Raw genomic sequence first — 16,673 nt, forward strand, 5'->3', positions numbered from 1 at the left:
CACTGTACAGTAAAAGGTTACCGTAATGTGATAGTTTATGCAGTAACTACTGATGCCAAACCCAGTGTCAGTTTTAATAACGATATTTATTTTTTATGTAATAAGGAATTATAAAAAAATATCCATTATGGGTTTTGCATTTTTATACTGCAGTCTGCTCTCTGTTCCAAAAGAAATCCTATAAAATGTGTAATTTAAACCCAGTCTCAGATTTTATACGTTTTTTACTGCATGGCACTGGAGGGGTCGAGCGATTTATAGAAGAGGGTCTGTGTGTGTGTGTGTGTGTGTGTGTGTGTGTGTGTGTGTGTGTGTGTGTGTGTGTGTGTGTGTGTGTGTGTGTGTGTGTGTGTGTGTGTGTGTGTGTGTGTGTGTGTGTGTGTGTGTGTGTGTGTCAGAGTTGCACATTAGATCAACTCAATTATTAAACCCTGTCTTGCTTATGCACATGAAAGACAAAACAAAATCACACCTAGTGTGAAGTGAGCATTGCTATTTATGAGTTCCCACGAACAAACTTTGAGTGCTTTGTGCCAAGATGTAGGCCAGATGTAGGCCACGCTTCAGAGCCCGGACTTGGGCGTACAACACACTTTGAGTGCTTTGTGCCAAGATGTTGGCCAGTTGTATGCCACGCGTCAGAGCCCGGACAAAGCCGGATGTTGGAGCTTAGCACTGCACAAAAAACATCCATGCCTTATACTGCACTATTCTAAAATAAATCCTATGGAATCAACATACATGCCTTCCTGTGGGATGAAATTAATTGAAATTAATTGAACTAGTTTCCCCTACCTCTCTGACTCTTGGGTAACCTGTTCATGAATTGTGCACCATGGGGTTAGCGACTCCGTCAGTCCTACATGACAGCACACACATCATTTATTAATGCCTGATGTGCCGAGGAGGATCGGTTTCACCGTCCACCATGCACCGTGTCAACCTCTCCAACTCCCCTGGAAGTTGTTGTTCTTTATTCTACAGAGTCACTCTGGCTCAGTGGCATAATGCACCTCTGGTGGACGGAACAAAGGCATCAAAAATCACAATATCCATGACCATGCCATTTAGAAAGACACTATAGGCTATGGCTGACTGAAAGAGCATGGATTTGGCACAACCCTTTGTCAGTCCAGAATGTTATCCAGGAGACACATCGTCTGAATCTGTGAGTAGCACGTTCCATTGTCTTTTTTTTTTTGAGAATTGTTCAGTCTTTTTGGGGGTCACCTTCATGAAAGGCTAGTGATTCCCAGAAAATCTACCTCAAGTAACGTCAGCATTTTTGCCGTATCATTCTCTGTGCATTACATCTGAACCTGAGTGTGATTTAGACTCCGCGGTCTCCACTGAATTACGAGTTAGGCATTTTGAAAGCTTAAACTCTAACAGTATTGTTGTTAAAAAAAAAGGTTATGGACCAAATCCTGAAAACTGTTTTGCTCAAAAGCTACAAATGCGTTGTTGGGTACAAACGGGCCACATCAATGAAACATGGCTCCAACGGTGTCGGTGAGACAGAGCCAAGCATGTAGACACACACCAGCTGAGCTGGAGGAAACATGTTCTAAATATACACCCAGGGCCTGCTCCATGCTGCTAATGTACTGTTGGTCAAATAAATCCATACCCATGTGGAAACAGTAATACCGCGGCTTGAACGCACCATCGTATTGGGATAGAAATCTGATTGCCTCACTATTCTGAAGCCATCAAGCCAGTCTTAAATAAGGCAGCTGACAAAAACAACAACTGACATTTAACTTAATGCGTTAATCTTTAGATGGCACAAAATACATAGAAATAATGTGTGTAGGTGTGTAGGTGTGTGTTTTTCTATATATTGATATGCTGTACAATAGGCTATATACGTATGTATGTACAGCATATAATATAAATGCAGTATGCATTTATTATGAATTAATGAATGCATCCGGTAGAAAGTTGAAGTGCTCTGGTGGTGACGAGGTTAAGTGACCTCAAAGCTTTTTTGTTGTTGTCGTGTCTTTTGCTTCAGTGAATGCTGCTATCTCATATTTCCTAACGTCTTCTTTCCCTCTTTATGCTGTTGTGTTGATGAATTGACAGTATACGTGTGTTGTTATTCATGCATATCGTATGAAACACACACACACACACATGCTCGCACGCACACACACACGCGTGCGTTGGCAGGGGTATCGCACCAAATTCTGGGCCCTGGGTACAAGGATTCACTGCGGGCCCCCGATGAATGTTCTTCATAGGGGGAGAGGGTTTAACCCATTTAGACTGGGAACGCATTATTACCCATTATTTTGTGCATTAACTATTGCAAAATAGCAGATATAACGTCTTATATCTGACAGCAAGCTTATAGATCTGCCATTTCAAATCCTTCTAAGGTTTTTGGAAAAACCTCTATGTCAGTGGTGCTCAAACCTTTTCATCTGAAGCACCCCCAAAATGATATGCATTTGGCAATGGACCCCCATCTCAAAATATGTAGTTCCAGGGACCCCCCAGAAGCAACATTTCAGTTACAAATGTTCGCTTAAAATATATATATTCAAAGATTTTGCACACATTTTCACGACTTTTCAAAAATAGCAGATCTACAAGCTTGCAGCGCTGCACTCGGTGCCGCGCCGTGAGCTTGTATTATCTTCTATTTTTCAATAGCTAAAGTATTAAAAAATTCCAGGCCCCTCCACCTTGGGCCCTAGTAACTCAGTCCCACTCCCCCCCTCGTGACGCCCCTGCTCGTTGGTGCTGTACAGTAACTGGGGGAGGCATTAAGAGGGGAAGAAAGAGAGCCTTTGAATAATGAATGTGAAGAGCCCTGTTACACAGACAGGGCTTTGAAGTGACATAACTTACTGCCACTGCTCTGGCGGCGTCACCATTCTGCCGACACACAGACATAAAGGAGAGAGAAAGACAGCAAGATGGAGAGCAAGAAGAGAGACGGATATACGGTGGAAGGGAAGAGAGAGATAGAGAGAGAGAGAAGTGGTATTAAAAAAAACTAATCGACTGTACTGACAACCTGTAGCGTGCTGTTTATAAAATAACAATAAATAGTGCCATAATATCACTAGTAAGACACCTCAGGGCGACAAGTGATCTTGCCATAAATTGCCACATGTGATCATCAGGGATGTCCATATATGGGCATAAAAGGGATTTGTTCCCCTGGCATCACAGGGATTTCCATATGCATATATGGGCATAAAAGGAATTTGTTCCCCCATCTCTCTAACAGGGCATCATTAATATTGATGACATCAGGGAACTCCATATTTGGGCATAAAAGGGATGCTGTTTGTGGGACATCACAGTGAAGCCAGAGCATGATGTCAGAGGAGCGGCAAACCCATAGACCATAAAAATGTGTACACGTCTGGACGGACGGACAGTCGCGGACAAGCTGTGACGTTTCTCATAGTAAACTTCGACCTTTGGTCGCAATATTTTGACGCCACATCTAGATACCGGTAAAATATTTTCCAACAGATTTTTAAATATCTTTCAGGATGTAATGATAAGAGCGATAACCCCACCTATCTTGCAGACTCCCCCCACAATCAGAATTCAGTTTGAATGTATTATGTGGGATGAAATTCGCATACAGATGTGAGGGGAGTTAATTTAATTGACTGCATTCTTTAAATTATGTTTAAAAAATACTCTCTCACATGTGTGCCAGCTATCAGGTTGCCTAACCCCTGCAAAGGCTATGGGGAGATGTTTTAAAACCGGAATCAATCCAAGTCAAATTGGCCTGGCTCATTATGCTATACTGTAATTATCCTCTTTGGAGAACATTGGGAATAGCTTATGGTATTCTGCTATTTCCTGATGAACTGACAACTCGTCCTGGAGTTGAGCACATCAAACAACTCACTTGTTTTAACAGAACTTATTTGGGGCTTCGAGCTTTACAGACGATGTGCTGACATCTAGGAATAAAAACCAATTTCATGCCTTTCAAGGCACAAGACTGAAGCCTGACAACTCTGCGTGTGTGTGTGAGTGTGTGCGCGCGCGCGCGCGCGCGCGTGCGCGTGCGCGTGCGCGTGTGTGTGTGTGTGTGTGTGTGTGTGTGTGTGTGTGTGTGTGTGTGTGTGTGTGTGTGTGTGTGTGTGTGAACGTGCGTGTGTGTCTGTGTGTGTGTGTTACATAATTAATTGAGTTTGTATTCACTGAGCGCTGGTTAGAGAACATTGTTTATCACATTTGAATCACACGATTCTGCACTCTGACTCACTTGTTCCTATTGTGATCACACAAAGCCTCTCTTTATGCAAAGATGTCTTCAAGATTCTTAGATTTTTAGCTGCAGATGTGCAGAAATTATCATGCGTGAAAACCGTTTTAATTCCTTGCGGGGTGTGGTTTTGCGTTGAAAGGATGTTTTTTGCTTGGCTGCGCCAAAAAGTTTCATGCATCCAAATGACTCAACATAACATGCCACAGTCCGTGACTGCCTTCCCCCCCTATCTGTGTCTCTCCAGCCACAGGACCAAATCCTCGGGCTGGCCACCACCCCCTACCGGGACCTGGAATGCATCGCTGGGACCCAATGGATGGGACATGGGGACCAATAGAGAGGGGCGTGACTGCTACATCAAGTAAGTGTTTGGAGTTTAAGAAAGAAAATGAGAGGTTGCCGCCTCCCCCCCCCTCCACCCAGATGTTTCGTGAGCTTTGGCAACAACCTGTGATTATTCTAGCCACGTCACTGCCTACACACTCTGTCTCCATCTGTGCATCCAGAATACTGATACTCCTGCCACTGCTGCGCACCCACACTGCCCCTGCTTCTCTCTTTCTCTCTATCTCTCTCTCTCTCTCTCTTTCACACACACACACACACACACACGCACGCACGCACACACACAGAGAGAGAGAGAGAGCCTGGTCTCGCAAAAGGGCAGTGAAAAGAGGCATGGGCAGATTGGGCACGTCTAAAGTCTGTGTGCGTGCCACTATGCCACTGAGGGATTCACGTGCGTAGGGACTTGTTTGGAGGTGAGAGCCGGCAGCGTTTTACCGGTGAAGATGTGGGGCTGCGCTGCATTCAGCATAATCGAAGCTTAAGCTTCCTTTCGTGAATCTGTGCAGACAGGTAAAAATCAACCCTCTTCGCAGCTCTCTCTGCCATCATGAACGCAGCATGTCGGTCTGATTCTAGTGCGTGTGAGCTGGAGGCTCCGGTGTAACAAGTGAGTGTTTGGTTCCCTTCATTTGTTATTCTGTTCCTGTTATTCGGTCTGCTCTGCTCCTCTCTCACCACTGATATTCAAGTGTGCATCTACTCACTAGGTCTAAAAATACGACTGCCTGCATCCATCCACATTCTACCGCATACACCAGGTTCCCGTTCCTTTTCTAGTCTTTTTATTTGTCATTCATTTCTTTCCTTCTCTCTTGCAAATTGGACGAATCATCACATTCCTTTTCACGAGGTCGAATCTTTAACTCTCTGGAATGAGGAGCACGTAGCTACTGTATGTCTACTGTATGTACTGTAGAGTGTTTTTGCATGTGATGTTAAACTGGATCATATAATATGGTTCTCTCTAATGGGGAAACTGTGTTTCTTTGCGTGCTATGTATGCATGACAGGAGGAGCAAACTTGTCACACATGGGTTACAGCAAGAGGAGTGTGATGTCAGGAGTGTTACATAAGAGCTGTGGAGTGGTTGATGCGCTTGGATGCAGAGAATATCTGGAGGAGGAATATCATAGGAGCTCTATTGGCTCCAGCCTCAGCTTTGGTAAAAAAAATAAAAAAAATAAAAAATCGTGAAGAGGACGCACAATTCATTTATTTGCAGCATGTGTCAGCTATTTGTCAGGTGCCGTCTGAATAATACGTTGAGGCTCCAGTGTTTTTATTTGAAATGGTTATTGTTGTTTCCATATTGCCTAATGAAACGCAGGTCGAGTGTGCACGAGAGGAAGCCATGAATAATATATCTGCTGCCATTTAACATGCATAGACTGCCGTGACTGTGTTCAGCAAAGAGGATTTCCGTGGACTGGATCAGCATCGACACTAAATCTAAATTTAGCACAACGACACCACTTGTTAAATAGAATCTGGGACACAATTTTGGATACAAGATATAGATCTGTATGCAGTAGGCTATAATGAATCAAGGTTCAAGGTTGTACTTTATTGTTACATCTTGTTGCGACCGTTAGGTCGCAAGTTATTATGAAAACCTCCACCGGCTGTCTGTCAGTCAGTCAGTCAGTCCGTCCGTCCGTCCGTCCGTCCGTCCGTCCGTCCGTCCGTCCGTCCGTCCGTCCGTCCGTCCGTCCGTCCGTCCGTCCGTCCGTCCGTCTGTCCGCCTGTCCGTCACGTCACACTTTTGGCCCTACTCTTATCTCTGGCACCGTTGCCCCTATCCATGCCAAACTTTGCACACACACTCTTTGGCTGGCAAACCACAACCTCCGCCCCTGATTTCTCACATGCCCCTCTTCTAGCGCCACCATGAGGTTGCTAAGGCCAATTTGTGCATGCTGTACATGCAACCTGACGGCCGCTTATCTCCCGATTAGGGAGTCTTACTGTTGTACAGGTACATACTGTAAGAGAAAAACGTATTTTGGTTTGGCTTCCTTCAGAGCGGGTGTTAACGGTTAGCGTGTTAACTTTATCCTTCATGCTCATATTGTTTTAATGTAATTTAGCTTGACGTTATGGGCAGGTCCATTTGGGTCCATTTTGACATTGTAAATCTTTAAATGAACCCTGAGGAGTTCACTGTGTAGCCCACTGTAAGCTCGATTGTGGTCGCCTCAGTCCTCAGAGTGGTTTATCAGAATTATTTCTCATAGAAGTTGTACCTGGCAACACCGCCTTTGATCATCCATTCTGCCCACAGTCGTGTCCCACTCAAGGCTTATGAGTACTTGGAACTTGCAAAGTAACTGCCTGCAGCAAATAGCAAAAAGTGACCTCAACAACCCCAGAAAAGAATGAAATGGAACTCTTTGAAATGTGACAGAAAAAACAGGTCTGTTTGTGGCTACATACAAGCCCGATTTAAACTTCGTCATATGACAGTTGTGGACGAGGTACCATGAATTAGGCTTTCACAGTCAGACACCTGTCAGCATCAGTGTTGTTTGCCTTGTTGGCAGGGGTCAGCAATGTGTCCGAACATGGACCTACAGTACATGTGTTCGTGGTGGGACTTTTTGACCATAAGACCCAATTACTGAAAGTCACTCTCCAGGTTTTATTCAGAATATCTATGACACTGTTTTGCTACAGTATGACATTATGGCACATTGGGAGTCCACTAGCACAGTGGTTCTCGAAATGTTTATTTTCGAGGACCCCTATAACACTGAGAATGTTCAAATGGAACCAAATGGTGGTAACTCTCAGAGTTACACACCTGTAATGATCCATTTGGAGCACCTTCAAGGAACCCTTGAAGTCCCTTTCCACCCACTACTTAAGAACCACTGCGCTAGTATACCGTACATTTAGGGCTGGCCCTTTGTGTGTTTCGTTTCTGGTAAAAGAAAATCTCCGCTCATTCGTACGTCGAGTACCGTACGTCGGTTTTGACAAACATGTCCACCGCAAGCCAGCATGGCGATGACCCCAGCTTGTTGGGAGGGGGAATCTGACACTGAAGCCACGGTGTGGATTGTGAGTGGTGTGCATGGGGTAGTGTGTGTGTGTATGTGTGTGGGCCGGGGCTACATTAGCAGCTAATGGGGATGATTAGGGACCATTAGATGTAAAGCTGTCATCGTGTTGGGAGGCAAGCCATCTTTAGCAGGTGGCCCATGGTTGGGGATTAGACTGCACACTTCCTGAATGCACAGGACCATATGGTTCTCCTTTGTGCACAATCTGTTGTGCTGCGTCACGTGACGAATCGAACTGACTCGCAGAAATCCAAAGTGAGAGTGTCTTGGAAGCGAGATTCAGGTGACAAAGCAACAACATCAACCTGAATCTACTTGCAATACAGTTGTTGTGTGTTCTGTATTGATGGAGTGACTATGATGATGAGTTATCGTTACCAGTCACCCATCATGCATTATACTTTATACAGTCAATAGAATGGAACAAGGATGCTTTGAGTATTTACGTAATCAATGTTTATTATGCTCAGTGGTTATTGTCTTGTGTCAAAATTGTATAGGTAGTTAAGAATACATTTAACATATTCTTTGTGGAAAACTGTGTAGAACATTATATTTTAAAACAAAGTAAGTAAAGGACAAATACGAAAATACAAAAAGTACTTCCTCTGTCTGGCTCTACATTATGTTGGAGAACAGCATGTTCTCTCTGTGTATGTGTGTGTGTGTGTGTGTGTGTGCATAGGTGTGTGTGTGTGTGTGTGTGTGTGTGTGTGTGTGTGTGTGTGTGTGTGTGTGTGTGTGTGTGTGTGTGTGTGTGTACGTACGTACGTGTGTGCATAGGTGTGTGTGTGTGTGTGTGTGTGTGTGTGTGTGTGTGTGTGTGTGTGTGTGTGTGTGTGTGTGTGTGTGTACATGTGTGCAGTGTGTGTACATGTGTGCATATGTGTGTGTGTGTGTGTGTGTGTGTGTGTGTGTGTGTGTGTGTGTGTGTGTGTGTGTGTGTGTGTGTGTGTGTGTGTGTGTGTGTGTGTGTACGTACATGTGTGTGTGTGTGTGTGTGTGTGTGTGTGTGTGTGTGTGTGTGTGTGTGTGTGTGTGTGTGAGAGAGAGAGAGAGAGAGAGAGAGAGAGAGAGAGAGAGAGAGAGAGAGAGAGAGAATTGCAGACTGTCGAGGCTAAGGGTCCTATTTTGGGATAATTGTGTTTTTTTTAGAAAAAAACAAGAACATTTTACCAATATATTATTGACACGGCTGTACTGTACTGCCTCATGACTATAACTGAAAATAGACATGGGCTTACAAGGCCTGGAATGGTTATTTAGACACAACTAAAGAAAAAGGGTTGCCTATAAGTCAAACTGTTGACATTTTATTGATATTTGCAGTTGGAACTGCAGGTATTGCTGGATTATTAAACATCAGCCCTGCCAATCACATTATGTACATGTCAAAGGTGTTGATGCTCTATTTTCATATTTGCATTATTTATTTTTCCATAGATAAAAAGAGAAGGAAACAAAGAGAGTTATGAGGAAACTCATAACCTTGTCAAAACACATATTTTGACATTGCCCTTCTGCTTTTTGCAGTGTATATGTTGTTACAGTCAGTTTGGGTCAGTGAGATTGGGGTAAGAGCGCTCGTTTTGTCGTTCACCACACACCCCTAACACCACCTGGATCAATTCACCTTGATGGTCTCTTATCAGCGCACTTAATTCTGCATATTCACCATGAGATGGCGACAACAGCCATTCACTTGTGCAGTCGATGACGTCACTCGTTTGCGACACCTCTTTCGTTGTTTATCCACTAGCCTAGCTCGGCTGTGTTTAGCCATTAGCTTACTATGCCTAACTCTAACCCTAACCCTAACCTTAACCTCTGTAAAACTATGCCTAACCCTAACCCTAACCCTAACCCTAACCTCGTGGGGTGAGGCGCTATCATTCCTGCCGACGCTACGTTGTCGTTGTTGTTGTTCAAAGCGACCGCTTGTTCCGCCCCGCGTCGCACGACGAGCGCTCCTGTTCTCAATTTCACTGAAACTCAAAAACTGTGACATATACATGCGACCTGATGGTCGCTTATCTCCCGATTAGGGAGTCTTACTGGTCCTACATGTGTGTTCATAATTTGGTTATTTCTGCACAAGGTTCACAATGATGTCTTTCAACTGCTATAACTTAGGCTATGTGGTCGTTCAAAAATTAATTTCTTTTCTAATTGTGTTTGTTCTGCTAATGCAAACTGGAAAATACCACATGTACCATATACACACACATAGACGAAGACCAGAATTCAGTAAATTAATCTCATACATAATATGTATATATCATATTCCGTTTAAGGCTTAGGTGAGATCCATACCCAATAGGGCTATGATGCAAAGAAATCCTGACTCACTGCATTGTGGTTGTTCCATATAGACTGGCATCAGACCGCATTGTCTAACATGAGTGTTTTTCTCTGATATTTATCAAATTGTGAAGCCCTGCATCCTGAAATATCACTTGAAATAAAGGCGTAAGTGAAAATCCCCCCTCTTCAAACATTGATCCACGAGGGCCATGCCCAAGCACTGCCTTTTGATGACGGTCGCGTGCCCCCCAAAAATGTATGTGTGTGACACCGCCAAAAGGCGAAGTATAAATGGGGATTAAAAGGTGGCAGCCTCAGTGTTTGTGGGCTTGTAATGGGGCTGCATCATCCAGAGAGGCCAGTCTCTCCCCATGCCTTGAAAGATTAATTGTTAGTATTTAGTGGCGAATGGAACATGTGTCAAGAATAACTGTGAATTACACGCTGCCTTGCCTGCCCATGGCCCTAATTAACCAACTCTGTCGGCACCATGGGGAGATGCTTCTGCCGCTGCTTCTACAGCGAGAGTACACACATGCGCGCGCGCACGCACGCACGCACGCACACGCACGCACAATTATAGAGCGAAAGCTGCATGTTGTTTGTTTTCACAAGAAAGCAAAGAATACTGGAACAGAGTCTTACTAAAGAGGGCATTGGGTTTGACATTGATCAGACTAATTGAAGCAAGGGGTGAAACAGGGTTCAAACCACAGAGAGTCCATGGTTTCCCTTCAGGTAATCAATGGCAGCTAGGGTTGCTGAAGGCCAGTGAGAGAGGTGGCACGCTGGGACGGGGGCCACAGCACCGCAGGCATCACTGTTATGCAGTACTGTAAAAAGTACTAAAATGTTTTACTTACTGTAAGTGAAAGTATACTATACTGCAATGAAGAAATACTCAAGTAAAAAAAAAATCCCTCCGCTATACAGCTCCGAGATGAGGTTCTGCTCATTACATGCCCATATGAGTTTTTCCCGGGGATAGTTCGCCACGTTTATGACAATTCTTACCTTCACCAAACATTGTATCCAAAAAGTAATGGTCCTATACCCATCTCTCACGTGTCTACTTTTTTTTATCGGCGGGGGTAATCCAAGCGGTGTGTTGAAACAATACTTTTGAATTGCTTGTTTTTCCCAGTGAAATGATACGGAGGTAGTAATATGCACATGTGACTCGCCATTAATCTGTGCAGCAAGCCACCAAGCGGTCGGGGCGAGAAATGGCCACAGGCTGACAAAAACATGGAACTAACTGGCTGACAAAATGAGCGGTTTAAAGATATTGTTTCAACACATCGCTTGGATTACCCCCACTGTTAAAAAAGTAGACATGTGAGAGACCGGTATAGGACCTTTACTTCTTGGATACAATGTTTGGTGCAAGTTGTTGATGCTATATTTGCATATTTAACATTCAAATGCATTTTCAAATGAACTGTAGCCTATATGTAAAAGAGGGACAAACTACAAGTGACTAGTTGCCAACTAATAGTTGGCTAGTGCTATTTTCCATAGATACAAAGAGAAGGAAACAACAACGAGAGTTATGAGGAAGCAAGGGGTGAAACAGGGTTCAAACCACAGACAGTTAAATCAATGGCAGGCCGGGTGACTGGCCAGTGGGAGAGGTGGGGGCCAGAGCACTGCAGGCATCACTGTTATGCAGTGGTGTAAAAGTCTAGAATTAAAAATGTAGGCCTACTTGAGTAAAAGTACAAAAATATTGGTATCAAAATCTACTTAAAGCAACAAAGGTAGAAAGTACTCATTATGCAGAATGTCCCATTTGTCCCAAGTTTTCAAATATGAAATGTATATAAATCCTTTGTAAATAGCAGATCTACAAGTGGAAATGGCCGAAACTGAATGTTAATGTGTGTTTTGGATTTTAATAATCAAAATCAACAAGTAACTTAAGTTTTCAAATTATTGTATTGGAGTAAAAGTACAATATTTGCCTCTGAAATGAAGTGGAGTAGAAGCAAAGATACTGAAAATTGGAAATACTCCAGTAAAGTAAAAAATACCTCAAAACTGTAATTATTAAGGGCCCGGATGGCTGGTGTGCAGCGGTCCGGGTACCTAAGCTGCTGATGCAGCCTGACAGTGTTCGACAGGGTTCGACTCCGTTGCAGCGTATCCCTCCCCATCTCACTCCATTTCCTGTCAGACTACTGTATACCATCTAATAAAGGCAGAAAAAGACAGAACAAATATCATAACATTGTATTTAAGTACAGTACTTGAGTAAATGTACTTAGTTACTTTACACCCCTGCTATTATGCAGTATCTCTACTGCAGTGATTCTCAAACTTTTTAATTACAAAGACTCCCAGTTTGATAAGCGTTAGGCCACTGGCCCCATTCGATGATCAATTTAACACTGAATGTACGCATGGAAATAAAATGGACCCTCCATTTGCACTCTCTCAGAGTTACAGACCCAAAAGGGTCCATTTGGTTCCCAGCAAGCAATCTTCACAATATTTATCTGTGGAACCGTGTCAAACAAAATGTATTGCCTCAACTCCTACCATTCCAAGTGCTTTTCAGTTGTATGTGGGGGGGGGGGGGGGGGGTCCCAGTTCAAATATGAGTATTTTGGGGGTCACAGCCTGTAAAGGTTGAGAACCACTGGCTTAGAGCATGGTCTCCAGGCACGTGCACACATAGACATCAAAAGGGGGCTTGAGCCCCTGCCCTTTTATCCGTCTGTAAAAAGTGCCCTCTCAGGACCATGAATGCAGTTATATGGTGAAAGAAATGCAAATGCCCTCTTTTCATGCCATACCTGAAGGCAGCATTCAAGAGAATTGCCTTATCCAAACTCTCCTGAACTTGAATGCAGCATCTTATGTTGAAATAATAATCTGTGTAGAAATGCATGCCATTACACCACATTTCCAGTATTGACTTGATTATGCTTAATTCAGTGTGGTATCAAGCACCGAAAATAGCAAACCAACGCGTTGTGAGCTTGGAGGTCTGCTATTTTCGATGTTTTCATCAAAAGGCCCTTTTCGAAATTTCAGACCCTGCCTCTCTAAGATTCTCTGCACATCCCTGATGGTCTCTGAAATGTATTTGAGAACATAATAATGATGTCTTCCCCTCACATTATAACACGCCATCACAAAAGCTAAGACTGCTGCTGATATTATCTCTGTTAAAGAGACACAGTGGGTATACAGTCTCTGGCAACAGGAAAACAAAGAATTGCTGGAGCTCATTTGACAATCGCCCACAATTTCTATTCTGAGGCATCTCACTATTTATTCATGTCAGAGAAAATGTTGTGATCAGCCTTAAACGTTTTAGGTACTGTATAATATTAACTGCCAAACATCCAATTAACACATATTTAAAAGTGTGAAATTTACGGCTGTCCCGTTCTGAAGACTTACGGCCACTATGTAACACTGAGCTTGGTTATTCTTTTGGATTACATATTGATTGACTTAGGCCTACATTCAAGTAGAAACGTATTATGCTGACAAGCCTGACAAGTACAGTACAGCAGTACAGTAGTTGTCAACTGATATCTTGCTTAACACTCATGTGTGTCACTTTCTATCTGTCAAACATTCCCCAACACTAATGGCAAATTTATCCTTTGTCGTAAAACAGGGTCAATCGCCGAAAAGAACTGAGTTTGACTCTAACGTAATGCAAATGCCTCAAATAAGGCAAATAATAACAATAATAAATAAATTAAAGGACAACATTAGTTTTTTATAACAAGGGTTCATATTTTAGATTGTAATTAAAGAATATAAAAGATGAGTGTTAAAATTATTTCATATCTTCTTTCCATTGTTTTAGAGATTCTTATACCAGTGGTTGGGGGCATGCGTACAAGTGGCTAAATATGTAATTTTACACAGAATAAGCCCATTCCCATGATACAACGCAACCTTTAATGGTTGGATGTGACTTATGGGGGCTAGAAGTGTTACTGTAAATAGCAAAAAGAAACTGCTGGCTTATTGTGTCTAAAAATACATATTTAGCCACTTGTACGCATGCCCCCATGCGTACGCATGCCCCACATTTTAGCACAGTAAACTTGATAAAACAATAGAACAAAGCAAATGAAAACATTTTAACACTCACTTTTTCTTTTCTCTAATTACAATCTAAAATATGAACCCTTGTTGTAAAAAAACAAAGTTGTCCTTTAAGGCTCAAGTGTCACTGCTCTTCTTTCTCTACCGCAGCCACGTCTCCCAGAGCAGCTCCCTGGAGGAGGTTCGTCTGGACGGGGACAACAAGTTTGTGCCTCCAGCCCCCCGAAAGGTGGAGATGAGACGAGACCCCGTCCTGGGCTTTGGCTTCGTGGCAGGCAGCGAGAAGCCGGTGGTGGTTCGCTCAGTCACACCAGGTAATAAACACAGCTCACCTCCGGGGGTGGATTGGGCATCAGGCATAGCAGCAGGGTTCCCACGGTCATGAAATTCCTGGAAATATTTTGAAATTAGAAAAATATTTTTCCAGTACTGGAAAAGTTTTGGAATTGATCAAGGGTCCTGGAAGGTCCTGGAAAAAATATCTATGCATTGTCTTTGGTTATTGATTTTGTTAATACTTCTGAAATGACAAATTAAACATTGGCCAAATTGTCAAATATTAGAGGCAGAAATTGTGAAAATAGCCTGCGAGGCGTTGTGAGCATGTAGATCGGCTATTTTCACTACCTGTCTCTGGGCATTGCACATAGGAGTAAGCGAATCGCTATTGAGCTGAATTATTGTTATATAGTCCTGGAAATCGGGTTAAATATTCTGGAAAAGTTTTGGTAACGTTTTGGAAATTAATTGGTAAAGATGTGTGGGAACCCTGTAGCAGGCATATGCCCAGTGGGCCGACCATTAGTGGGACAAATTCCTTTTGCACCCGTTTTAGGATAGTTTTGGGGCTGGGTGGCCACTATAGTGGAGAGGGCCAATCCTTCAGTAGCCCCGGCCCACAGAGCGGAGAGACATCACATGATTGGCCCACTGGCTTTTCTATCATCTGAATAGCCTCTGTGAGCGTCCCGGTTCTGCGCATGTCATAATAGGTGAACATTCTGCAAAAATAGAGGAGCATTCACCAGCAATAGCAGATCTACAAGCTCAGTGTGAGCTTGTAGATCCCTCTTAACGGTCAAGGAACCGGAATCTTTAAAATCCTAATGGATCCCAACTTTAAGTACGTATACGAGTGGTTAACACACCAGCAGGCCGTTCCATCCACGGCTATCATCACCAGAGGCTCTGATGGAGACAAAATGCAAAAACTGAGCCAGAAAGAAAATCGGCTACAGTGATGAATCATCGATTTTTACCCATCCAATCCCCAACCCCCACCGTCCGCCCAACCCCCCAAACAGCCTTGGGCCAGAGTGCAGGAAACCGAGACAATAAAGAAGAATGGTTTGACCTTCTTGCAATTCATACCACTTAACTGTTGTTTGGTGTTTGGGCAGGGGGGCCTTCGGAGGGCAGGCTGGTCCCCGGGGACGAGATCATCATGATTAACGAGGAGCCAGTCAGTTCAGCGCCCAGGGAGAGGGTTATCGACCTCGTCAGGTACGACAACACACCAAGATGAGATGTCACTTTGCCTGCTGCTATAGACACGCTGTGGAGATAATTGTTCATGATAATTATGCACACACTGTCTGCCTTGTTGGAGGTTGGAATTTTTTTTTGCTGCAGTCACATAGCGACTGTGAACCACACTGTCGGTTGGTTGGTTGGTTGGTTGGTTGTTCGGTCTGCCTGTCTGACCTTGGATCAGACGGATGGTCTCTGTTGGGCAGTCGCTCGGTCGTTCAATCTGCCTATCCAAAATGTTTGAATGGTCGCAGCTTATCCCGTATTAGAATAGGTGCTGGTTAATTTATTTCCTCACAATTTAGTTGTAAACTCTTTAGTGTACTTCATGCGTCCTATGTCACAAACTACCTCCATGAGCGAGTCCATGCATCAAACCCATTGGTTGAGCCATGAACTTGTTGGCCCAAGCTTGCAGTACTAGAGTTGGCAACTTGTCAACGTTTGCTTCAAAAACCCATCCCGGTCCTGGGGGGGGGGGGTTGGCACCACAGCATTTACTTTTTCGAAATTTTACTTGGACAGAAATACAATTGATTTTCCCGAATAAACAAGCCCTACAGTGTCCGACGTATAAAATGTCCTTAATAATTACTGTATACTGACAAGCTTAAGATAGTAATAGGATAGATACAGTACAGCATTGTACTGATGTGTCCATTCTCCATGATTCACTATTTTGCTAGTGTTATAAATTTCCCATAGATGAATGTCACCGATGCAGTGTTAATTTTGTCAACTAAAACTATAACAAAAACTGTTCGATTACCTTTTTTTACTGACGAAACCTAAATGAAAATGAAGCTATGATGACTAAAACTGAGACTAAATATATTGACAATTTCATCAACAAATAAAAACTAAATGTTAGGGAGGGACAAAAAACAGGTAATTTTATTTTTCGTTGCGCTCCGTTGTTGGCACTCTGAAAATACAATTTCCAGCATGCAACCAAGTGTAAAATCAGGCATTACGACGCCTGCCAATTTTTCTGTTGGCAAAATCAAATGTATATTTAGTCGACCTAAAACTAGGCTAAAACTAGGCTGAAAGACTGACATTTTATTCAAAAGAATATGACTAAAACTAAACAAAAACCTGC

At 43.2% G+C, this 16,673-nt stretch overlaps 1 protein-coding gene across 1 annotated transcript in view; it reads left to right on the forward strand.

Moving 5' to 3' along the window:
* The window catches only part of LOC308307313 (FERM and PDZ domain-containing protein 4-like), a gene marked incomplete at both ends in the record, with an annotated part of 44,638 nt that overhangs the window by 12,634 nt on the left and 15,331 nt on the right, over window positions 1–16,673 (forward strand). Inside the window, 3 exons of the mRNA XM_080752504.1 lie at window positions 4,497–4,613; window positions 14,192–14,355; window positions 15,442–15,544. Coding sequence (XP_080608630.1) covers window positions 4,497–4,613; window positions 14,192–14,355; window positions 15,442–15,544 — 384 coding nt within the window. The remainder of the gene's footprint in view (window positions 1–4,496; window positions 4,614–14,191; window positions 14,356–15,441; window positions 15,545–16,673) is intronic.

The sequence above is a fragment of the Nannobrachium achirus genome (genome assembly GCF_963921795.1).
Source record: "Nannobrachium achirus genome assembly, chromosome: 22".
NCBI classification, from domain to species: Eukaryota; Metazoa; Chordata; class Actinopteri; order Myctophiformes; family Myctophidae; genus Nannobrachium; species Nannobrachium achirus.